Source organism: Dreissena polymorpha, chromosome 13 (assembly GCF_020536995.1).
Source record: "Dreissena polymorpha isolate Duluth1 chromosome 13, UMN_Dpol_1.0, whole genome shotgun sequence".
Classification (NCBI taxonomy): Eukaryota; Metazoa; Mollusca; class Bivalvia; order Myida; family Dreissenidae; genus Dreissena; species Dreissena polymorpha.
The window spans coordinates 62,506,420-62,531,760 of record NC_068367.1 but is presented as its reverse complement, the minus strand read 5'-3'; the positions used below and the strand labels follow the sequence as shown (position 1 = coordinate 62,531,760).

Here is a 25,341-nt window from a genome sequence, read left to right as displayed (position 1 = left end):
ATTGAGATTATTTGCTCGACACATTCCTGCTGGATCACAACTTCTTCGCTTGCACCCGCATCAATATCAGAGGCAACAACGTCGATTTTGGTGGCAATGAACTCCGGTTCAAAGCTTGTGTTTTCACCAAACTGTTCCATATTTGTAAGATCTTCAAACAGCTTACGTTTCCGGTTTTCTCTTTCTAGACGACGTTCTTTTCTCTCCTGGTTCTAAGCAACAGTCGCCTTGTTCGTCCAGGAAAAAATACAAGGAACAGCTGTTTTTCGCAGGGCCCGCTTACGTTGTTTATTGCCTGAAAAAAATAATGAAAAAATAAGTATGCTAGAAACAAATGCATATATTAGTTTGCTGCAGTTGTAATGTTTAATGGATCACAGAATAAGTAAAAACAAATGACAGAAAGAAACTCTGAATGATTGATACTTATTGGTTTCAATAAAGTAAGTTTTAGAAACACCAAAATATAGTGTTAAGTTAATAAACTCAATATGTCAATATCACATAATTCATATTCAATAAATCTACAAAAACTATATATTTTGTAGAAGAACTGTCATTGTTGATACAGAATATATGGAAGGAAAAATAAGCCAAGAAACAAATGAATTTAGTATATCCATGTACACATTAACCATATCCATACACGGAAAAATGATACATGTGTAACGATTACCTAAATGAGAGAAAACACAAATTCAGCATTACAAGCGCATGGTTTTATATTTATGACGTTTTTCAACTTGAATAGAAAAACAAACAACCTACCAGCATGTGTAAGTATGTGGTAATCATCTTCGGTGAAGTGGTTTTCACGCACGTACGAGTATTCGGATGGAGTCCAGATTTCGAACTTTGTTTTCACCCGTCGAATAGCTTGTACCCATGCTGCTTGACGTTGTTTGTCTTTTGGGAACTTGTGTCAACCTTTTCGTGAACAAAATGTAACGCAACACGTGGTTTGAGGCATTTTATTTTATGTTTCAATTGTCAAGCTGTCAAACGCATCGATGAATAACAATGGCGTCAATCTAATGATAAAATCCGAACATATCCGCATAGAAGGAACTACTCGACCAGAGCGCCACCTATATTGGAAACAGGGGACATTACTCACTAAAGTCGCTCAGTAAAACTCTTTGTAGTGGAAAGGGCTGACCTATGTTCAATAGAAGTAGAAATAGAACTTTATTTGGGTATTAATTATCGAAGACATATATAGAGATATAGAGATATATATATATAGAGATATATATATAGAGTATATAATATAGTATATATAGCTGATATATATATATATATATATATAGTATCTATATATATATATATATATGTTAATTACTATAAAATAATATATCCTATATATCTATCTATATTATAATATAGCTATTATATATATATCTATATATATCTATATATAATATATATATATATATATGTATATGTATATATATTCTATTTTATAGTAATGTAACCTTATAATCAACTGTAATTTATATACTTCAAAATGAGTAAACACCTTAATTGTAAATGAACGGATACAAATGTGTTTATTAAATATTTGTAATAGAAAACAATAAAAAATAATATATAAATTACATTGTCCATAGACGATCAACGAGTGTGTCAATTTGTACACAGCGATATGAACTTACGTTTATCAGATGGTGGGAGCGAACTCTGATTTGAATATATAGGTGTTGTCTGTATAATACACCACATCTGCTAAAGTACTTTCAACATGGCAAATGAACTGTAAAGCGGTTTATAAAGCCATCACCTTAATGAGATACTACCATGACTTATGCACACATATTATATTGTATAATAATAGTATCAGCAAAAAGCCAATATAAAACATCATCAACTGACTGAATTGACTGGAGTCTGATTTGTGTGAAGATACTCATTGTAAATTTTCATTTTGTCGAAGTGAGTTCATGGAAATCATTTGTATTGGGGTTATCGGAGTCACTTATGAATAATTTAGATTTTAATTTTGGCTAAAGTTAAGTATTTTAAAATATACAAGGATAGGATTAAGTATATTTTGGCCACTGTATGGGCACTCACAAAATCGCATACGCGGAATGCATATAATTTATATAAAGAAAGAAAACACATATTAACAAAGGCAAAGGCAACATTAATTTACACTCTTTTAAAAACATCGGAAAGTGTTCTGAAACCTTTAAATTTATCTCTGTATTCATTAAATTGCCTAATGTATTGAAATCATGGGTAATCATGGAAACGGGTTTAGTATAATACATATTTGTATTGTACTGATATTGATAGGCAAGTTATTCGACATGAACCGTCATAAGAACCAATTCTTTGAAATGAATTGTCCCTTTCAGTGAAATTTCTTGCGTTTTAATAATTTTCATAAAATAATGTTCTTGCACATCCTAAATAAATCTAGTTTAAGTTTTAATATATACACATGAATCAAGTTTAATTATTGTTGAAGACATTTTGAAATATTATCACAAAACGCTGCTGTTTTGCAAGAAACAAACAAAATCGTTCTTGTGCTCTGAATTTAATATATGTTTTCCTTGATATCTTCACTGCATTTGTTAACTTTATTGTGCCTTCATTGTCATTTTTTTTTCAAATGGTCTCCGATTTTACTGATTTATATTCAACATCTTGTGAAAACAGGAAATTAAAACCCTAGTCGTATTACAATTTCAAAAGCTCATCGGTTTCATATGAAGATCAATGGAAAGTATCTGTGATATTATTGTGTCAATTAAAACCGTACACATTGGGTAATTGTTCGCATACTGTGGTACACTATTGAAATCATGCAACGAACTTTCATTGTGATCATTGTGCACATGTATAGGACAAACGCATCAAATAAATAATTGTTTTACTTTCAGATTGAACGTTTTGCATGGATATTGCTCAGCCTCTGGAAGCCCATATCATTCCATCACACATCTTCTTGATAACTTATCTGGAACAAATCGTTCCATTAAAGTTTGTTTACAAATGTATGTAACACATGCAGGTTAGCTGTTATATAATCGTATACCATCATTTATATATCGAACTATTTTTAATTCCAAATTCCACTGGGATCGCTGAATTTATATGATTTGTAAGGCTATAATGTCAATGAAAAAAATTCAATACAAACACTGTATGATTTAACACTCACCGGTGCTGCTGTTTAAAGCAATCTTTCGGTGTTTGGGTTAAACCTTTCTTTCTGAGATGGACTTCGGGATGGATGTGCTTCTTAACCATATTAACATATTGATTTCAGATGAAGACTAGTCATTCAATAAATATAATCAATTATTTAATTTTTTATTATCCAAGTCATTTAATTCAGAAAAGCGACCAAAATCTGTTCAGAACCGAACCTTACAAACACTCAACATTAAATGGGAAAGTGATTGCAGAACGACTTTGATACAAAAAGGGAGTTTAAACCACTTCTAAGGCTAGTCGAACATCATATATAAACATTTAGACGTGCATAATTGGCTTAAAGATTTTTAACAATATTCATCGTTAAAGAGAGTTCATTCATACAGCGAATCCGTATCATGTACAAATGCCAACCTAATTCTTACATTCCGTCATTTATAAGATATTGTTAAAGAAGCAAAGTTATTGCACAATCGAGTACGAACATTTGACGGATATAATAACCATGCCTCCTTCTGATCCAACTGTCAACACGGCTTCATCAGCAGGACGAGGGCAGTATCTGCATCCTTTGAAACAATATGTCTAGTACTTGAGCACCCATAAGAGATTACGCAGCTTGTTTTAAACATATTAAGCAGGAAAAATGTTGAGTATTACTTAAAGGTAAAAGCGCAATTGCCAGTATATGCTTTGTTTGTCATTATGGCCAGTATAAACGGTGTTACTTTTTAAATTCCATGTGTCGCATTATTATGTTTTAGCATAATTTAGTTTATCTAAAACGCAACTGAATGCAACCTGATTAAATCTTCATGTCAGACTTCTTTTTGTAATGTTTACCAAGCCGCAAGAGTTTTCGCAGTTTGCGATGTTGATTGTTATTAAGAAGCAGATACGGCGCCGGTGTGAAATCGACCCATACAGACACATTTGATCAATCATCGCCCGATGGCTCTATCCCATCCCTTGGGAAGTTACTTGTAAGATGTGCAATCATGTCTATTATCGGCGTATTTTAGCACGTGCATTAAAAAAATTCATGTTTTTCATGGGAATATTGTAACAAACCTTTACGTTGAAATCGGTCTTATACAAAGTTGCATACTATTTTAATCAAACAAGTACATATAGACGGTTATATCATTCAGTGTTTGTAGATATAACAATTATGAAATAATCATTTTCTGTGAATATGAATCAGATTGAATAATTTGATACCATGAATTATTATATTCTAGATACAAAATGCAGTAATACAGCAAAACACGTATTTGCAAATATTGAGCGAAATTTATCAAACCGCTATTATTAATACGTAAGACTTCATACAACATATTTTGTCCCCTTACAAATATATCGTTACATATATAGTTTATGATTTCATAGAAAATGCATGCACGAAAATATCATATACAGAAAAAGGCAGATTTATGCCATATCGGTTTGTAATATAGCGGGCTCGGCAAGAATACGTAAATTACTCGGCACGCATCGCAGTTATTTTATTTTAAGCCCCCGTTTATTAATACAACACAGCGATAAGGGAATGAACTTGTTGTTATTCATGTATCCATCTGATAATGCTAATTAATTTCGAAGAAGAGTCAATAACATGATGGTAAGCTAACGCTTAATTTATTTCTGAATAAGTATAAATCCATTATATGAAACAGTCAAACCCAACAAACACAATCAGAAGAGAATATTTCGTACACATCACATGGTTCGTTATCAAACGCATGTGACCATTTGCCTTTGTAATACATAACATGATAAACACATCAATAATACACATACAGTGCCTGAAGAAAGTTATTTTAAGAGAATAAATGCATATACAAATTAAATTGAAATTGATAATTATTCAAATAAATCTTGGAAAAATGTGCAGATATGACTTGCGATACGAGACACATATTTTGTCTAATCAACAAACACTACACAATCTAACAGGAAAGCCTACGCCAACTACATACACAAGTGTATTATCAATGTGACTTTATTGTTGAAATATTATTTGGAATCATATCACGACTCATAAATGGATCGTTATAACAAAATGACGTTGTTTATATGTTTATCAAGTGTGATGCAATATTGCAGTTACTGATGAAAGACACAACATATCTAACATTAGTAGGACAGTATTATTACTTATTAAGCCAGTAAGCCAGTATCGTTCGAAGCCTTAGTTTGTGTTGCCCTGACGTTTGTCTTAACAAAATGTATTACAACGAAGTCGGTTTATCCCAAACTTTAATGGTTCAATGGCAACACAACATCTCGGCGCCCATGATTTGAAACAGTTAAAAACCTAGATAAATAGTAGACCACTTGACCCATATCTAGAAATAGGTCTTATCATATCTTGTGCATTGCAGGTGCTTGGTAAAATAATTAAGTAAACATGGTTATAAATGATGTTCATGATAAAAAACATTAATCAAGATATACTTCGCGATGAAAAGCATTTAAACGGTTAGTTCAACGCGTTGGAGTGTTAACAATGACTTTATGTAGCTCTGTTACAACCTGAATTTTTATAACGACGTGAATTGTAATAAACTTTATTGCATTATTACAATTGCGTGACAACCTGAATTGACATACCGCCCGAAAGTGTAATAAACTTTTTGTTGGTTTAATATTGCATCTGATCGCATTTTTAAACACAAATTATTGCAAAATATAATATATATATATATGTATATAAAATGTATGTTAATAGGGCAAAACGACCTATGAATGACAAAAAAGCTGGTCTCATACAACCTCAATTGTAATAAAGTTATTACATTATTACAATTGCTTTACAAATTGAATTGTAATAACGCCCGAAAGTGTAATAAACATTTTTCTTGGTTTAACATTGCATCTGATCGCATTTTCAAACACAAATTATGCAAAATGTAGTGTATACATGTATACACAATTGTATCTGAATTGGGTAATACGACCTATAAATTACAAAAAAGGCGTTCTCATACAAACTCAATTGTTATAAAGTTGTTACATTATTACAATTGCTTGTCGCCCTGAATTTTGATAGCACCCGAAAGTGTAATAAACTCATTTCTTGGTTTAAAATTGCATCTGATCGCATTTTCAAAAACAGATTATTGCAAAATATAATGCAGACATGTATATAAAAAAAATATTAGTATGACAATACGACCTTTGAATGACAAAAAATTAGTTTTTATACAAACTAAATTGTAATAAAGTTATTACAATATTATAATCGCGTGTCGCCCTTAATTTTGATAACACCCGAAAGTGTAATAAACTTATGTCTTGGTTAAAAATTGCATCTGATCGCATTTTCAAACACGGATTATTGCAAAATATAATGCATACACGTATATTAAATGTATCTTAACAGAGCAATACGACATATGAATGACAAAAAAATTGGTATCATACAACCCCAATTGTAATAAAGTTATAACATTATTACAATTACTTCACAACTTGAATTGCAATAACGCCCGAAAGTGTAATAAACTTATTTATTGGTTTAAAATTTCATCTGATCGCATTTTAAGCACGGATTATTGCAAAATATAATGCATACATGTATATAAAAGTGTATCTTAATAAGGTAATACGACCTATAAATGACAAAAAAAATGTGTTCTCATACAAACTCAATTGTTATAAAGTTATTACATTATTGGAAATCGCTTGTCGCCCTGAATTTTGATAGCACCCAAAGTGTAATAAACTCATTTGTTGGTTTAAAATTGTATCTTATCTCTGTTTCGAATAGAAATGATTGAAGCATATAATGCATACGTGTATATAAAATGCATCTTAAAGGGAGATTATACGATTTTTATATGTGTTAAATTGTAATATATTGATTAAAAATATGTAACAATAACACACAATAGGCAAGAAAAAGTATACATTGAAGACGAATTTCATAAAATGCAACAAAGACAAATTAGCGCACCGAGCTTGTGAATAGGATATTTCGTACATATTTTCCTACAATAACCGAAGCATTCGTCTTTTTATTAGGATCGGAGTTAGTGTTCGTGTGTCGTATGAATATATATCGTTGCAGGAATTCAAATGATCCGCAAAAATAAATTTAGATTCACAACGTACATGCATGATATATATGCAGGCGAATTCGACTGTACAGACATTTTCGATTTCAAAATTAAATATCGGGCTTATTTCGGAATGAGTTTATTACACTTTCGGGTGCTATCAAAATTCAGGGCGACAAGCAATGTTATAATGTAATATATTTATTACAGGATCAGAATCAGAATCACAATCGTTTATTCAGACTTAGGCGGTACAAGCTCATCGTCATTTACAATCGTATACAATAACAGCATGAAGTAAATACAAACAAAAATATACTCATTTCGAAGAAACATCAATTTACAATATAAGGAGTAAACATGTTAATGTGTTTTCGTGAGAATGTTATAACATAATTTCAAACGTAGTTTAATAATTGCGGCACTAATTGTATTATTCTGCAACAAGTTGCACTGGTGAATAGAATTATTGTTTCAATCTTCATATGGAAGATATTACTCGTTTTGTGTATGCCATTAAACCTGTGAGTCTTTTTAACAAGGAAAATACATGAATATGAATTAGTATGATGGGCATATATAACCGCATAATCCAACTTTATGTTTGAATGCTATTTTTCATTCGTAGTTAAATGAAATTTATACTTATCGGATAGAAATGCTGATAACTTTAAAGCTGTTTGTAATGAAAATCATATGTCGAAATGTGTTACGCTTACTTGTAGTTAAGAAATGAATTAGTATTAATAATAGTTATTTCCCCTTTGTCGACCACCTATACGAAAAACGAAACTATAGTTTGACTATAGGGAAATTGCTCCTTAGTAATTTTAAAATAGTATCAGTTAGAGGGCAATCTTAGTTTTAAAAGTAAACTCTCCATCTATATACACTAGTCAATTAAATTTAAAATGTATCATACCCCAGCGTCGACCATCCATGCGAAAAAAGAAATATAGATGATCTAGGAGTATGTATGCGACAAAATTACTTTCGTAGCAGTTACACAAAGCTTAAAATATTTGATAAACAAATAAAAATACAAACAGCACACAAACATGCACAAACATGATACAGGGGTATGTATGCGGCATGGTTACTTTCGTAACAATTACATTGTGGTTGTATGAGACCAACTTTTTTGTGATTCATATGTCGTATTGCCCTGTTAAGATACATTTTATATAAATTTATGCGTTATATTTTGAAATAATCTGTGTTTGAATCCGATCAGATGCAATTTTAAACCAAGAAATAAGTTTAATACACTTTCGGGCGTTATTACAATTCAGGATGTCACGCAATTGTAATCATTTAAAAAAGTTTATTACAATTCAGGTTGTTATTACAATTCAGGTTGTAACCCTGCACAGGCTAATCTGGGATGACATTTAACGCACATGCATTATGCCCAGTTTTCTCAGAACGCGACTCATATATGAGTTGTCGTTCCAACCTGATGATTTCTCGTTCTGACGTGTCGTCATTGTGATGTCTTTCAAAAGGCCAATCCTTTAACAACAAAAACAAATTCAAGATATTTGATGAATCGGCGCGCTTAGTGTCGTTCAGACATGTTGTTTATTTAGCAATCTTCATGCCTGATAGAATGACAGACAAGAGGCGCCATCACGAAAAAAAATACAACCATAACACATATTTTGAGGTTCGGTGTTGTCGTTTCTGCGTAAACAGTGTTAAAATATGTAGAAATAAACACTTTTTAGGCTGTTATATTTACTTGTTAATCAATTGTTTGATAAGGGTTATTTTCCAGAGACCTGGAAATGTATTTTAAACGATAATGCAATATATGTGAACAAGTGCATTAATTATTTTTATATTAAAGGTGTCAATAGTATGACGCACGAACAAATTTTGGTTCTAACATTAGGAATTGGTTTAAACACTTAGTAGACAGAATAAGCACACGCTGTTTGTCAGAGGCAAGATTGTTTTCTAACGCAATACTTGTCAATAATATAGGCACCAATTTTATATTTGTAAGTGACATATCTTTTGCTGTGAAAATTCGCTATTATTCTGCGTGTAAAACAATTTACATCTTTTCAATTCGTATGTGATTTAAAGTGTAAGAATTGTATTTCTCTGTAAAGCTATCCGACCAAATTTAGCACCCAATATGAGTTTGCTTCGAAAATTGTAAAGTGTTGATCCAAGAATAAATTATTTTGGTACGAAATCGTGACACAATATTGCGAACAAAATATGCGAACTTACAGATACACGTTAAACAATTATTAGCCGTCTATCCTCATAGCCACGTATAACAAAACAGTGTAATATATATAATTCTTTGTTTTCCAAAACGCCTCAAGCTATCAATGTGATATATGTGGTTTCCTCGTGCAAAATGTGCAAATTAAAATAGGCGAATACTTTTGATTATCGCATAAAAAGTTTGTTAACACATTCATTTCAAAAATAGCGGGTTTGAATTAAGACGTAATCAGGCTTTGCTATCGTTCAAAAAGCCATGTGTTTGAACATCAGCTATTACCGAACACAACAACACATTCGAATTACAAGTATCACAGCACAAACATTTGATCTGCCAACAGCATCACCCATTCTTATATCATTGAATTGTTTTGTAACAAATTGCGATTTGCTACAAACATGAAGCCCAGTGGACCCTAGGAAAAAGAGAGCAGATCCATATTCCGGATGGATGATTATTCCACGGGTTTCATCAGGTACATTTGGTTTTTAATGAGATGACTGCGCGATCTTGTCATCGAAGCGAAACGTTGACATACAAAAAAAAAACATAAACAAATACTTATTTTGTGCAAATTCAATTTTAATTAACTGTTAAATTCAGATGTTTCCATGATGTAACTTTAATTTTAAAGTGATAAATGCCTGTTTAATGATTTTACAGAGCACTTTATGACACCATCACCACCATCATCACAAACATCACCACCACCAACACCAGCACCAACACCTCAATCAACACCACTACAATAACCACATCACAACTATCACCACCACCGTCACAACTATCAACATAACCATCAACACTACCATCACAAACACCATCAACACCATCATCGCCTCCACCATAACATTCACCGCCATCATCACCGCCATCATCAAAATTACCAGCACCATCATCACAGCCATCACCATCACCACTACAATAACCACAAGCACCATGTATTTTGGATGCTTTTTGGCGGCGCATTAATAATTCATTGATGTGATCTTCCCATGGTAGATATTTATCAAATGTCATCCCCTGGAAAGTAATTTTGTTAAGGTATGGAAGAGGAGTACCGCATAACGTTAATTGTGGGAGGTCTGCAATTTTCTTACATGGGGTTGCTTTACATGCTTTGTCGAAAAAACGATTGCGTGTGTTTTTGCAGGATTAGTTTGGACACCATATGATGTACTCCAGTTCTATATAGCAGTTAGGGCTTTTTTGAATTTTATATATTGCTTATTTAGGTGATTTTGAAGTGGTCCATATTGACCTTTAATCTACAAAAAGAGATATGTTAATTTGATAATTGTCATTTTGAGAATTATGGACGTTAATCGTTCGATCTAGGGTGTTCGTTGTAGCGGAAAATAATAGTAAATTTCTTTGAAGGCCGCCGTTTATAGTATCGCAGTGTCGGATGTCGCGTCATGAAGTCTCACTTGTATGCATTATATTTTGCAATAATCTGGGTTTGAAAATGCGATCAGATGCAATTTTAAACCAAGACATAAGTTTATTACACACTTTCAGGTGCTTTCAAAATTCAGGGCGACAAGCGATTGCAATAATGTAATAACTTTATAACAATTGAGTTTGTATGAGAACACTTTTTTTGTAATTTATAAATCGTATTACCCTATGAAGATACTCTTTTGTATACATGTATACACTATATTTTGCAATAAAATGTTTTTGAAATTGCGATCAGATCAATGTTAAACTAAGAAATAAGTTTATTACACTTTCGGGCGTTATTACAATGCAGGTTGTCAAGCAATTGTAATAATGTAATAACTTTATTACAATGGAGGTTGTATGATACCAACTCTTTTGTCATTCATGAGTCGTATTGTCCTATTAAGATACATTTTATATACATTTATGAATTATAATTGGCAATAATCTGTGTTTGAAAATGAGATCAGATGCAATTTCAAACCAAGAAATGAGTTTATTACACTTTCGGGTGTTATCAAAATTCAGAGCGACACGCGATTGTAATATTGTAATAACTTTATTACAATTAAGTTTGTATGAAAAAACATTTTTGTCATTCATAGGTCGTATTGCCATATTAATAAATATTTTTTTATTTATATTTATGCATGATATTTTGTAATAATCTGTGTTTGAAAATGCGATCAGATGCAATGTTAAACCAAGAAATGATTTTATTACACTTTCGGGTGATATCAAAATTTAGGGCGACACGCGATTGTAATAATGTAATAACTTTATTACAATTGAGTTTGTATAAAAAACACATTTTCGTCATTCAAAGATCGTATTGCCATATTAATAAAATATTTATATACATGCATGCATTATATGTTGTAATAATCTGTGTTTGAAAATGCGTTGAGATGCAATTTCAAACCAAGAAATGAGTTTATTACACTTTCGGGTGCTATCAAAATTCAGGCGGCAAGCGATTGTAATAATGTAATAACTTTATAACAATTGAGTTTGTATTAGAACACCTTATTGTAATTTATAAGTCGTATTATCCTATTAAGATACACTTTTATATACATGTATACACTATATTTTGCAATAATGTGTGTTTGAAAATGCGATCAGATGTAAGGTTAAACCAAGATATGAGTTTATAACACTTTCGGGCGTTATTACAATTTAAGTTGTCAAGCAATTGTAATAATGTAATAACTTTATTACAATTTAGGTTGTATGAGACCAAATTGTGTCATTCATATGTCGTATTGCCCTATTAACATACATTTAATATACATGTATGAATTATATTTTGCAATAATCTGTGTTTGAAAATACGATCAGATGCAATTTTAAACCAAGAAATGAGTTTATTACACTTTCGGGTGTTATCAAAATTCAGGGCGACACGCGATTGTAATATTGAAATAACTTTATTACTATTGAGTTTGTATGAAAACACATTTTTTGTCATTCAAAGGTCGTATTGCCATATTAATAAAAAAAAATATATATACATGTATTCATTATATTTTGCAATAATCTGTGTTTGATAATGCGATCAGATGCAATTTTAAACCAATAAATAAGTTTATCACACTTTCGGGCGTTATTACAATTCAGGTTGTCAAGCAATTGTAATAATGTTATAACTTTATTACAATTGGGGTAGTATACAAGACCACTTTTTTGTCATTCATAGGTCGTATCGCCCTGTTAAGATGCATTTTATATACATATATGCATTATATTTTGCAATAATATGTGTGTGAAAAATGCGATCAGATGCAATATTAAACCACCAAAAAACTCTATTACACTTTCGGGCGTTATTACAATTCAGGTTGTCACGCAATTGTTATAATGTAATAAAGTTTATTACAATTCATGTCGTTATAACAATTCACGCTGTAACAGAGCTCCGTAGCTCAAACTTATACATATATAAGATAATTTGAGATGAAAGGGAAACTTTATAAACATTTACAGTGTTTCAACTCTTGCTTAAGAAACCAGTACGCTGAATATCCGAGTGTTCCAATCTCGTAAAGTGATTATTTACTATCATAGTCATCGACATTATAGGACTTTATATTCATTCATATTTCGCCTGCCTTTTAAATTAAGTGTTTGCAAGCAAACGAATGATATGTTCATGTCATGGCATGTTAATGGCAATATTGTGCACATTTTACAAGTGGTAATATATGTTGATCATATTTCATTTTCTGGCAATGTTACACAATTATCCATTACGTGTAACATGATCAACTACTGTATATTGATACTAATACATGTATATGGATATTCACTAGCCTTACTGCTGCCAAAGAGTAAAATCCTTTATCTATATAACACGGTGCAACGGCTTTTTATTAACGTTATTCAATAATTCAATATTAATACTTACAGGAAAGTCGCGAATGACTTAGCTTTTTGCTATTTCTTGAATGCTATGCTTAGAAAATCAGGCGTGGATATGTTTGCAATCAACAATGAGACATTGTTTAGCTTCAAACACTACAAAATATGCAATAACCGTTAGTCATTTTAATTGAAATAACTTTTGGCCATGTTATTTGAAAAAGAAAAATAGATATATCCATTCAGACTCAGTTGCATTGAAATTTTATTTAGTTACCATTAAAAACGGCAGATATAGAACTATAATGTCAATATTTAATGAGGTTAGTGAAATATGTATGCTGATTATTCAACAAACACACTATTAAAACTTAGAGCTGATATTTTATACAGGTTAAGTGTTGTTTTATCAACAAAATAAACGGTCGTTAACTTGTTATATGAAAGGTCGGATCGACTGTACTTGAAGTCGGAAGGCAAAAATCAAAAGTTTGTTTCCAATAACATCTAAATAGAATGGATCGATTATACCTTTTTTTATTAACCTTTTTGTATTACAAATGCTTTTTCCATTTAAATAAGAATAGGTTCAAAGTCGTAAAATAAACAACAGGAGGGAATATTTTTACAACACGTGATTCTTTCTTAACGACAATGAGAAACGGTAAATTAGTGATACTCAAATCACATATTTTGGTTGATGAAAAGTAGAACAAAATAAAAAAAAACTCAACTTGTACTAAAACAAGTTAATGATCGGCACTAACACATGACGTTTGGTCTGATTAGTTTGACAAAAACTATTTAAGGCGTTATATTCAGTGATGTATATATACAGGTCAGGGTGTAACTTAATTCTTATTGAATGCCATTATACTGTCAACTTAAAAAAATAAATATTAATTGATGTAAAGTAGAATAAAAATGATAAAAAGCTTAACATGTTGTTCCAAAATAAGGTATGATCGGCACCAAAACATGAGGTTTGGTCTGATAAGTTGGAATCAAACAACTATTTTAAGCATTTTATCCAGTGATACATGAGTAGAAGGCATAACTTTACAGTGAATGACATAATACTGTCAACTTTAAGAATAATGTATGGTTGACATTATCTTCTTTTAGCTCTCGTCTAATTAAAGTTACACATTGAATTTAAAGAATCTTGTGTTGATGAAAATATATGCATTAAGTTGAGTTTAATAATAATAATATAGTCAAGAAGTCATTTTGCATTTTACTTCTTTTTTAGTAATGTTATTAATTCCGTGCTGATTGTTGATTGTTTTTGTATACATCTCGGCATTGTTTGAAACCATTGATAGTTTAGAGCGCCTTGTATCAGAAGAAGTGTTTTTTTTAAACATCATATATATACATGACTGATCAATACTTTCTAATAAGATTGTCTAATGTTGCGAATAAGTCAGGTTTGCTATCGTATACGATATTATCTGGTTTCTCCAGTAATCACCTTACATACTTTACAAAACTAATTAATAGTTTTCCCTGAATTTACTTAAACACCCTTGAATCTTCTTTTTTCTTAAAGAGTTATAACAGATGAGATAAATTTCTACAATGCCAGCTTTAAGGTTAATGGGATACTAGCATTAAGCACTATATAATGCGTACATTACTTCGGGGAATCATACTAACAAAGCACATAGTTTAAATGATATTAGCTGATACGTATAAGGAATGCATCATTATGTATAACATCTAAATACCTAAAAAGTATGTTTGAAGCATTATCTAACTAATGACATGTTTACCATATTAAAAGAAGCAAACGTGTATTTACTACCGAAAAACGTTTTAAAGTAACATAATAACCGGAATAAAAAATTCCTCCTGTATAGAGTTTATTTTGAAGACCTGCATGCGTAATTATTTTTGAAATAACACAGTTTTCTGTGTTTATGTTTTTACAATAGAAAAGATAGCGTGGCGATTCGTTTAATTTTACAATCCGTCGTTAGGAGAACAAATGTTGTGTTGAGTCCCTGTTGTTTAATATTCTTGTTGTACGAGTCAGAAGTACTTGTGTTGGAAAAACCGTTTAAGCCAAAAATATATGGTACTTATTGCAAGTACGATTAAACATGTAAAACAAAACCGTGCCGCACGAGTTTAATATATTCAAATGCACATCACGCCATGCAAAATAGAAACAATAATCACACAAGTGATGTTATGTGTACATACACTGCAAATTATACAAGATTGCGTTGTTTTTGATTTCATTTAATGTCTCCTTGTTTTGTACTCATCATATGGTCTGGACATTACCTTTTATTATGCTGTTCAATTCGTCAATCAAACTGTTAGTAAACATTAGATTATTTTAGCGGAATTCCCATTTCAATGAAATTAATAATGTTGGTATACCGTTTTCACAAGCCCGGATCCGTAAAATAATGCCAGCAGCAAAAAAAAAATAAACCAAATTTCTATTACACGAACCTTATTTGTCACTGAACTAGTTTGTCCTATTTGTAATTTTAAAAAAGGTATTTTCGTTTCTCTCTAAAAATTATGTTTTTATATTATTATTTGAAGAACAGCATATTGGTTTTATTGGTGCTGAACGCCCAGTAATATGTGGTATCAAGGCACATTACTTTCAGTGGCATCATGGTGTATTACTATCAGCCGGGGAGAGATATTGGTATTTATGAGCACAGAAGAGAAGCTGCCAGCTTCAACTCATCATTTCCATTAACTTATTGTGCTATACTTCGACATGGAGTTTTACGTTGTATGGAAGTAATATCACTTCTGTGCTGGCCAGGAGAAATAAAATATGCTTGTAAAATGGCTTAATATATAAAAATAGTCTTGTTTTAAATTGTGTTAATGTATATTTATTGAATCTTTGAAAATCTACTATGGAAATAAAATATAAATCTTTAATTAACATAAGTTGCAAACACTGTGGCAAGAATGTATTTCTTACAATTGATTAACTTCTTTGTTAAAATCGGACATTTGTTTTAACCAGACCGAAAGATCATGTCATGGATATAGTTAACAATTCACAATGGATAAGTGCTATCATAAAAACGTCTTGAATAAGTAGTACTAAACATTGTTAAAATGATTGCATATCGCCAACCGATTAATACTGGTGTCATGACCAAACTTACAAAATGTTTGAAGTTGTAATTTACAATGAAGTGTAAACAATTCTTTAGAGGTTACGGGTTGATAAGCGGATGGATTTTAGTTTTTAAGTTAAGTGTCACAACAGGCTTTGTCACCGAAACGGTAAGAATATCAATTATTGTATATTGATTAGTCAAATGCTACGTTTATTATGTAAAGAAGAAAATAATTTTCTTACTTTATTCTGACTTGTACGGCCTCTATTGATACGAACCATCATATAGTTTAGTTCATTTAATTGGATGTCAATGAGCTAATTAAGTGAAGATATCTTATAAATAAAATCACGCGTCATATACTGTTCATTGCATGAATTGTTTATTATATGTTAAAATACGATTTAGATTTACATTGACTTCAGACGAAAACCAGTTCGGTAAATGGTTAACATAATCAGCACATGTCATAGACTGATGACGAGCTAAACTTACATTTACTTTTATTTTATAACATTTCGGCACATGATTAAAATGCGTAAACTTCTTTATCACATTTGGTGCATTAAATTATTATCTCTCGATAAGACCAATATGCAAATGATAAGGCTGCATTAACAACTTAAATACTAGTTTCAAAAGCGATTAAATATCTGATCTTTATCAAAACGTTCTAAGATGTTTACTACAAAGTAAACCTACATCAAACACAGCATTTTGGTTCAAAATAAGTCTCTCATAAATTGTTTAACCTGTTTATGTTTTTGAAACCAAATATTCAATGAATAATAAATAAATAAATATATATATATATATATCATCATGAACTTGATATTTCCCTTTTGAAAGAAGCATACTTATTCCTTTGGGGGTTTGTGGACTCGTGATAATGGTATGCTGACGTTACCCTTGTTTCTGTTTTGTCTCTGTTTTGTCTTGCTGATCATTTTACTCTATGGTTACTGTGAATGTTTTTTACGTAGTACTTATAGTTTAAGTTTTATATTTTATTGCTTCTTTAATTGTCTTATAGCTATACACATAGGGTAGTTTTATAGTGTCTTGTTGATCTTTCTAATCTATGGTTACTGTGCATGATTTTACATAGTACTTACAGTATAGGTACAATAGAGTAGTTTTATAGAATAATTGAGTAGCTTTGATCGATTTCTTTTGAAACAGTGATGCAAAATTTATTCGTATCTCCGATACGTCAAATGTTCTTAAGTAAAGCGCCCTTGAACGTGCACTCTTGCATGAAAAGGGCGCTATATAAATCCGGAAATAATAATAATATATTTAGTTTTAGTTTTCAAAAATGCAATTTAAACAGGTCAAACTATCTAGTGATAATGAGTTCACACATTCTTTTTAATTCAAAGCTTGATACTTTGTGAATACCATTCGGCCAATAAGCAATTTGGACGTAAATAAAATCGGTTAAAACGGAAAATTATTTGCCTTCAACGCTCCCATGATGGCAATGACCCCTTTTTTATACATTTTAGTTTGGGATTGTTTCTTTTTGCAAGTCGAGTTCAAACTGTGAGACTCACAGTCTGGCATTTATACCCTACGTGTTTATATGTTCAATATAAATCAAGCGAAAAAGAGTTAGATCTGTTACTAAAGGATAAAACGCATACTTGGTCACAAAACTGTAAAAAGCATGCAGTTAAAAAAGTCGTGTTTTTTATTATTAAAAGTAGTCATTAACCAGTTTAAACCCCGAACGAGTTGACTGCGTACATGTTTTGACGCCAGCTATAATAAATGTAGTGGTCTTTTGTTTGACTATTTGACTATCAAATGTTATTTTGATTATATAATGTGCAAAACGTGTTCGGTTCTTCTGGACTTAAACCGATATAAACCACTATTGTTTTGAATTGACCGTTCCTTTGCGATGATCCCAGTTTTAATCAGATTATTTTTAAAGTTGGAGTCGTTTTGTACAGGTAAATTATAACAACAAGTATCTCTTGATAAAATTCCTGTACGAAAGTGTATGCATGTACGTGCGCAATATTATATAAAAATGGCCTTAATCAATTTAATTGTCTGTTGATATTTTATAAGTGAAATGGTTTGATACTCAAATAATTGACTGGAATATTGAAAAATAAAATGTATTTAAAGGGGCCGTTTCACGGTTTTGTAAATTGACAAAATTGATAAAAGTTGTTTCATATTCTCAAATTTTCGTTTTAGTTATGATATTTGTACGGAAACCGTAATACTGAACATTTACCATTCTCTAAAGTAGCCTTTATATGCATCTTTTGACGATTTACAAAACTGAAAATTATAAAGCGTTGCAACGCTCAACGATTGAATAATTTGGAGAGTTCCGTTGTTGTCGTGATATTTTGCGAAACTACGAGGATCGCTTATATGAATTATAAAAAGCTTCGCTTATTGTAATTGGAAGGATGGCCAAGTGGTAAAATGCGCAGACTTTTTACTCCAGTACTCCAGGGGTTAGTGGTTCGAGTCCTGCTGAGGGTTTCCTTTTTATTCGTTTTTCAAATTTTATTCTTGATTTTTTACTGGAGGTTTTTAGATACGATGTTTACATTAATCGATATAAAGCATTAAATGCCAAACTTCAAAACATGCCAAAATCTGTGAAAAGGCCCCTTTAAAGTGTAAACTCATTCTAAGGAATTCCATTATAGCAAACAATTTAGAGCAATATTATACTAAATTTAATTATTACGAGACAAGGCATTTGGGGCAACTGGCGGTAGTTGTAATGAGTTTATGTTCGGTGGTGTGTTCTTTGTTTTGACCTCTATTGTACTGGCAAGTGGTCGATGGCCTGACTGGCGGATTGTAACAAGAATTGCTCCATTGGCAATTCATCAAGAAATTTAGTGTATTCTAGTATTTGGAAGGGCAAACATTCCACATGAGGTTAAACAGATACAAGGAAGTTAAAGTGTAGCAAATGAGTAAAAGAAATGCTCAACAAATAGCCTTTCTAAAAGTCATGACATTGTCTCAACATTAATCTTGGCGTGTTATCGCTACCATGGGGTTCATTTAAACGGCTTGACAATGTTGAATGTTTACATTTGGAGACCACGTAAGTCTAAGAAAAGTCTAATAGTTTAAAAAATGTATAGAGATTAATCTTTAATAAAAAAATATATGTGTTAAAATGTCGGAGGCAACTTAATGTGTGTACACGCTTTTTATGGTATTCGTCAGTGCAAATCACTTTACCAAATCACTTACCAAATCACTCGGCTTACCAAATCACTCGGCTTACCAAATCACTCGGTAATACGTATCCGATCATTATTCATACAATGTTCACTCAAAACTGCATGCAACGAGTTCGACAGCCATGATCCTAAGGCAAGTATTTTAAATTTAACGAGACATCAAAATGACTGAAAGAACACATGTTTTCTGTATATGTATGTTGATAAGGCGAATTTGTTTCACACAAGTTGTTCATAAGCTTCATTTTATTAAAACACAGACTTAGGAGTCGTTCAACTAGAATCATCTAAATAAGTATGCTTTTATATATTGTGTTTAGGAAAACCCTTATATGGTTACAAACATCAATTGTTTTAAAGTATAAACAAAACCATTGAATGAGAGATTTGCTTCTGAAGGTCTTAATATTACGCGACACATACGTAAGTGTTGATGTTGTTGGTGATGTTGTGCTACATTTTAAGTTATCGTTTGCCTGTAACACTCATTTTAGTGTGAACGGGATATGAGTTCACGAAAAGAAGGTTTTTCCACATTCTTCGAAATATGTTCTACAAATTCAGTAACACATCAATAAATGATTACGCTACAATTAAAATAAAAGATTTGCCTGTAATATTTGAACTTAGTATGTTCTACATTATGCTGCTGATTGATAACATCATTTACATTCCTCTTTTAAATAATAAACCACTTGAAAACATTTGATGTTTTTGTTTTTACAAATGGAAGCTATGCACTGAGATAAAGCATGCACATATCAATATCGAATTATCTAACATAAACGTCAAAGCTTAAAAACACTGTTGACTGATATTTACGTTTAGTTTGCCTGTTAATTAGATTCCTACCGTTTCGCGTTTTCAATGATAAAAATATAACCTTCTAAAACACAAAAAATGGAAACTTACTTCCTGACATTAACTTAGCGTCAAATATCGAGATAGTAAGTGGCTAAGAATAAATGTATGAGTTTTTGTTGCCTATTCACAATCGACGAGCGCTTTATTTTATAAAACAAAAAGACGGAAATATATTTCCGACCTCTAGGAAAATCACTCTTTCAAACGCAATGATTTTTATAACAACTATTGTTCGTGAGCAATGTGGCTTTTTATACAAAGCTGCATAATAGTTTCCACTTAAAGCGATACGTATCCAATATCTAGTGCAACAAGGACGCATTTGCAATCTTAGTTTTTCCTTTCATTTGTTCAGAATGATACATTTTTTAAGTGGGGATTTATGATCTTTAAACTTCTTAAAGGTGCAATGAAAAACAACAACACGTGCGTGAGTGGTTAAAGGTATGCGTTGAAAAACAACGACACGTGCGTGAATTGTTATATATATGTATGTTTAAACAGTTTCCATATTACCAATAATTGTTTGTTTTATAACTACACTTATATGTGTAGTGTTCAGCAGATACCGACACTAAAATGTGTTTGTAAGATTAATTTATATATGTTTAAAGTATCTGGCACATTCTATCATTGATTTCACAGTATCTACATATGATATGTAATGTATTTTGTACGGAGAGGTATTTGGAATGTTATCAACATACCATATTCAAAAATGTAGCTTTTACCGGTATATAGAGAATACTAGGTTAGCGTTGAATACAGAGAAGTTTATGTTGCGAGGCTTAGAACGCCGGAAGCGCGAGCCTTGGCGAGTGCTTTCGGTGTTCGAGCCGAGCAACATAAACTTCTCTGTATTCAACGCTAATCCTAGTATTTTATTTATCCCATTTGATTTTTTCAACGTGACATTTAACATAAATAGATCTAATAACCTTAAAAATAATTTTAATTCAGTCATAAAAGCGCTTAAAATCTAACAAATGTAACCATGCGTAGTGATAAACATGTATTTGTTCTGGTACGCAAAATAGACTTTAAAAAATTCACACACAAATTGTAGAACAAGTAAAAATATCACCATATACCTCGATTGAATTTTACGCAGTATGCGAATTTTAACACATTACGACCGCGAAAAGAAAATTTTACTTTACTATAATTCATTTTATTTTCAAAAGAAAATGATCAAAATCCAATATGGCGGCGATTGCTCCTGACAAAATGCTGTCGATGTCAACATACATGTACACCATCGACATCCTAGTTCTAGCTACCATAACTTTAAATGTCGCTTTTTAAGATTTTTGACTGGCGCTACTTTGTACAGGTCTGTCAATACTATATAAACTGTACGCTGAAGTTTCTTTAGCTATCGACGACCTTGACAATTTTGACGAGTAAACAGACAATTGCAGCGACTGACACTTTATTTGACAAAATATTCAGGGCAATACGTTTTCCGACTTCGGACGACGAATTTAAGGAAGCGCAGAATGTGTTTTTTATATAATGTTATGGGTATGCCGTGTGTGATCCGATGCATCAATTGCGCCCATGTTAAAATCATTTCCCCGAGAACAGGGAACGACAAAAGTACAAAAAAAAAATCAAAACACGTAAGAACTAGTATCTTACCTTTAATTATCCTTTAAAATCAATCTAATGATCCATTTAACTCAATAATTGACGATTTTGCATCTAGGGTCTTTAATAATTATTTTAGCATAGTTAAATAAAGACCCTTATGCCATTCTATCACTTTATTCAAATGAGCTTATGAACTCAATAAACTTTCTTCTTCGTCACATGCTACGTCATGTACCCTACATTACTGCTGTTCAAATGAACCGGAGCAGTTTATCTAATAATAGCCGTTGGTAAACTCGGTTGCATTTGCAGATTTCTGCATACAAACATAATTATGTTTAAACTTGCATAATGTTTTATTTATCTATGGTAAATGCCCTTATTGTACGAGAAAATAATTTAATATATAAATACACAAAGAATGGAAAACATTCCAGTACACAACAGATAAATGAGTAGAAAATACCCGTGTACAAAATGGGACGTTCCCAATTCCAGTGTGGTGCTATTTTTACCATCTTATACTTTACACAGCTCTATGCCTAGCGTGAATTAAATAGGAAAGCAAACATAGCAGATTATTCATGAACTGTGCGATATGTGTATGGCTTGTTGTACATTCTTAATTTTTAAGTTAAATATCAAAAGTACATGCATTGGTTATAAACAATGCACATTACACGAAATAAGGAAAATGTGATCAATTGACAATTCAGATATGTCGACATACAGTACATGTAGAAAACATGTGAAATAAGTCGCGTTTATAATAAATCGTCAAAAAAATGGGGAAAATGACGCAATAAGTATGTCATTTTATGACGCCATCAATCAGATGATTCAGTATACGGATGGCGAAAAAATTATGTCATATGACTAGATGTAAAGGTTGAAGGTCGTATAATTTTGAAGCTTAAGTTTTGTCGACTTTGTTTCTTATGAAAAATCATTCAGTGGTAAAGTAAATATAAATAAAAAATAACTAAACAAAAATCGTGTAATTTTATATTTTATTTCAACATTTCTTTTAGTGAATATGTCATATATATATTTTTCTGCAAAATATGCACACTTTCTTCCAATGGGCGACCTTAAAATTCGATCAATGAACCAAACAATATCGACCTAATTTTAGCGCATATCGCATGACGTCATTTAAAAAGTTGTCCGTGCACGCGACAGGTATATTCCACAGTGTTGAATACAAGCAAGTATATTCCACAACGTGTTATACCGTCAATGTCGCGGTGAAAATGGGATAAAAATATACCCGAACAGTTTCGTATGATTTAACTACAGCTAAATAATATGTAGAATGTGTGTTCACACAATCAATGTAACAACCATACACTTATTTAAAATTAAGTGCATGAAAATACACCAATACTTATCCGTGTAAATCGGAGTTTAACTTATCACTTGCAAATACAATCCGTAATTTATAGGTCAATTTATCTTCATGTCAATGATATAAATATATTGCTTAATTTGAACCACATATTGTTTTGGTAAATGGCATTTCTTGTGACACGGTTGTTAATCACTGACGCCAACTTGTGTTTGCCATGTATTTGAGCAAATGCTGCTTTTGAGGTGCCACTTAGGACCAGTTGTTTTGAATTTCACGGATAATTCTACAGGGTGAGTAGTTTAAAACAAAACATATTTTGCATTATTTTAAACATCGGATAGTGCTTTTCAGCGAAGATTTATTAATCCACAATTTTACAGAAACATGTAATGACTGTAACAACCGATTCGGAAACTTGATTACCTGTATTAGTTTTGGCATGGTGAAGTTTTTAGAAGTCAATTGATGTATTTTGCCTATTTGACCAATTTTCACCCAATGCAACTGCTAAAGATATCAAACAATTGCTTTGAAGATTTATCAGTATTGTCCTCAATATCTAGCAGAGCGTATTACCAGATCGCTTGTCAAAACTTTAGTATTATGTTACCGTAATCGCCAATGGCTAAAAATGATCTTATTCTCAAGTACCAACATTCGCGCGTCGGCCTCCAGCATACATTAATGTAAATAAACTAAATATTTGTTTGAATATGTCATGGACGAATTAACTTTATTTTGAACGAAGAATAATATTACTACATTACAATGTTTGCCTACATGTATTGGAGTATTTTGTCTTTTACGTACGGAAACATATACTATGTTCGGAATAAATATGGATCTTCAATCTGTTCAAACATAACACATTTGCTATAGTTCTACGTATGTGTTGTATACAAATATTGTAAGAATATTTAATATAGGTCGTTGTACTGCGTTTGAATATCGCAGATCGCTTTAGTATATAACAGGACAGGATACGTCTCAATGCAAGGATGTGTTATATATAAAAGCGAAAATAACGTTAACACAATACTATGAGTGCTACGGGCGGATAACTGGGTTGATATACGTGTGCTAGTTTGGCTTATCCACTGGATTAGTGAAGGGAAGTGGTAAGATATACATAATTTAATAACCTTCGCTATGCCATTATGCATTCTAAACGACTTCTACTTAGGTATACATACATGTTTTCAGATAAAAAAATATACAATAATTTAAAAATAGGTTGTTAACCTGTTTATAGTTAAACATACGAAAGTATGTATACAAAACTTGTAACAACGTTTTCAATATTGTTAAACGGTCTATATCCTCATATATCAAATTACCACGAAACTCTGATGATTCGTGTCAATACCGGAGGCGTATTACAGTCATGCAGGCACACGGGCAAAGGCCATAGCACACCAGCTTTTATTGGCTGTCTACGAAAACAAGTTCATGCTTATATAAGGTACTTGGCATTATACTCTTAAAATTAACACATTGAAAAATATTAATACGATCATTAATATTAATTGCATATATTATATTACACTTACTATTTTCGATGTAAGCTTTTGAAATGCGAAAACTTAATTTTGTTCATGCTCATTCAACGCCATAAAACATTTGAATTTACATCCAGATTGATAACGACTGAGACAAGTTGTTGAATATATCCCCAGATTATGTTTATGGATTTTTATTTAAGTTGTTCGATGGTGAGCAACTTTTGTTTCCAGACAATTTAAACAAGGTCGAACTGCTGAATAATTTATGTCAGACATTTCTGTTATATAACATACCGCGAGATGTACAGCTTTTTCACATCTCGAGGTTTGCAAGAGGCATGCTATGAAAACCATACTATGTTCACATTCTTTAAAGATGCAAATGTACTGAACACTAAGTAAAATATAATAAACTAATA

The 25,341-nt window shown here is 31.6% G+C and overlaps 1 protein-coding gene across 1 annotated transcript in view; it reads left to right on the top strand.

Moving 5' to 3' along the window:
* Positions 1-16,418: 16,418 nt before the first annotated feature.
* Positions 16,419-25,341, top strand: part of LOC127856602 (secretin receptor-like) — a 66,178-nt gene continuing 57,255 nt past the window's right edge. The window contains exon 1 of the mRNA XM_052392912.1: positions 16,419-16,548. Coding sequence (XP_052248872.1) covers positions 16,453-16,548 — 96 coding nt within the window. The 5' untranslated portion in view covers positions 16,419-16,452. The remainder of the gene's footprint in view (positions 16,549-25,341) is intronic.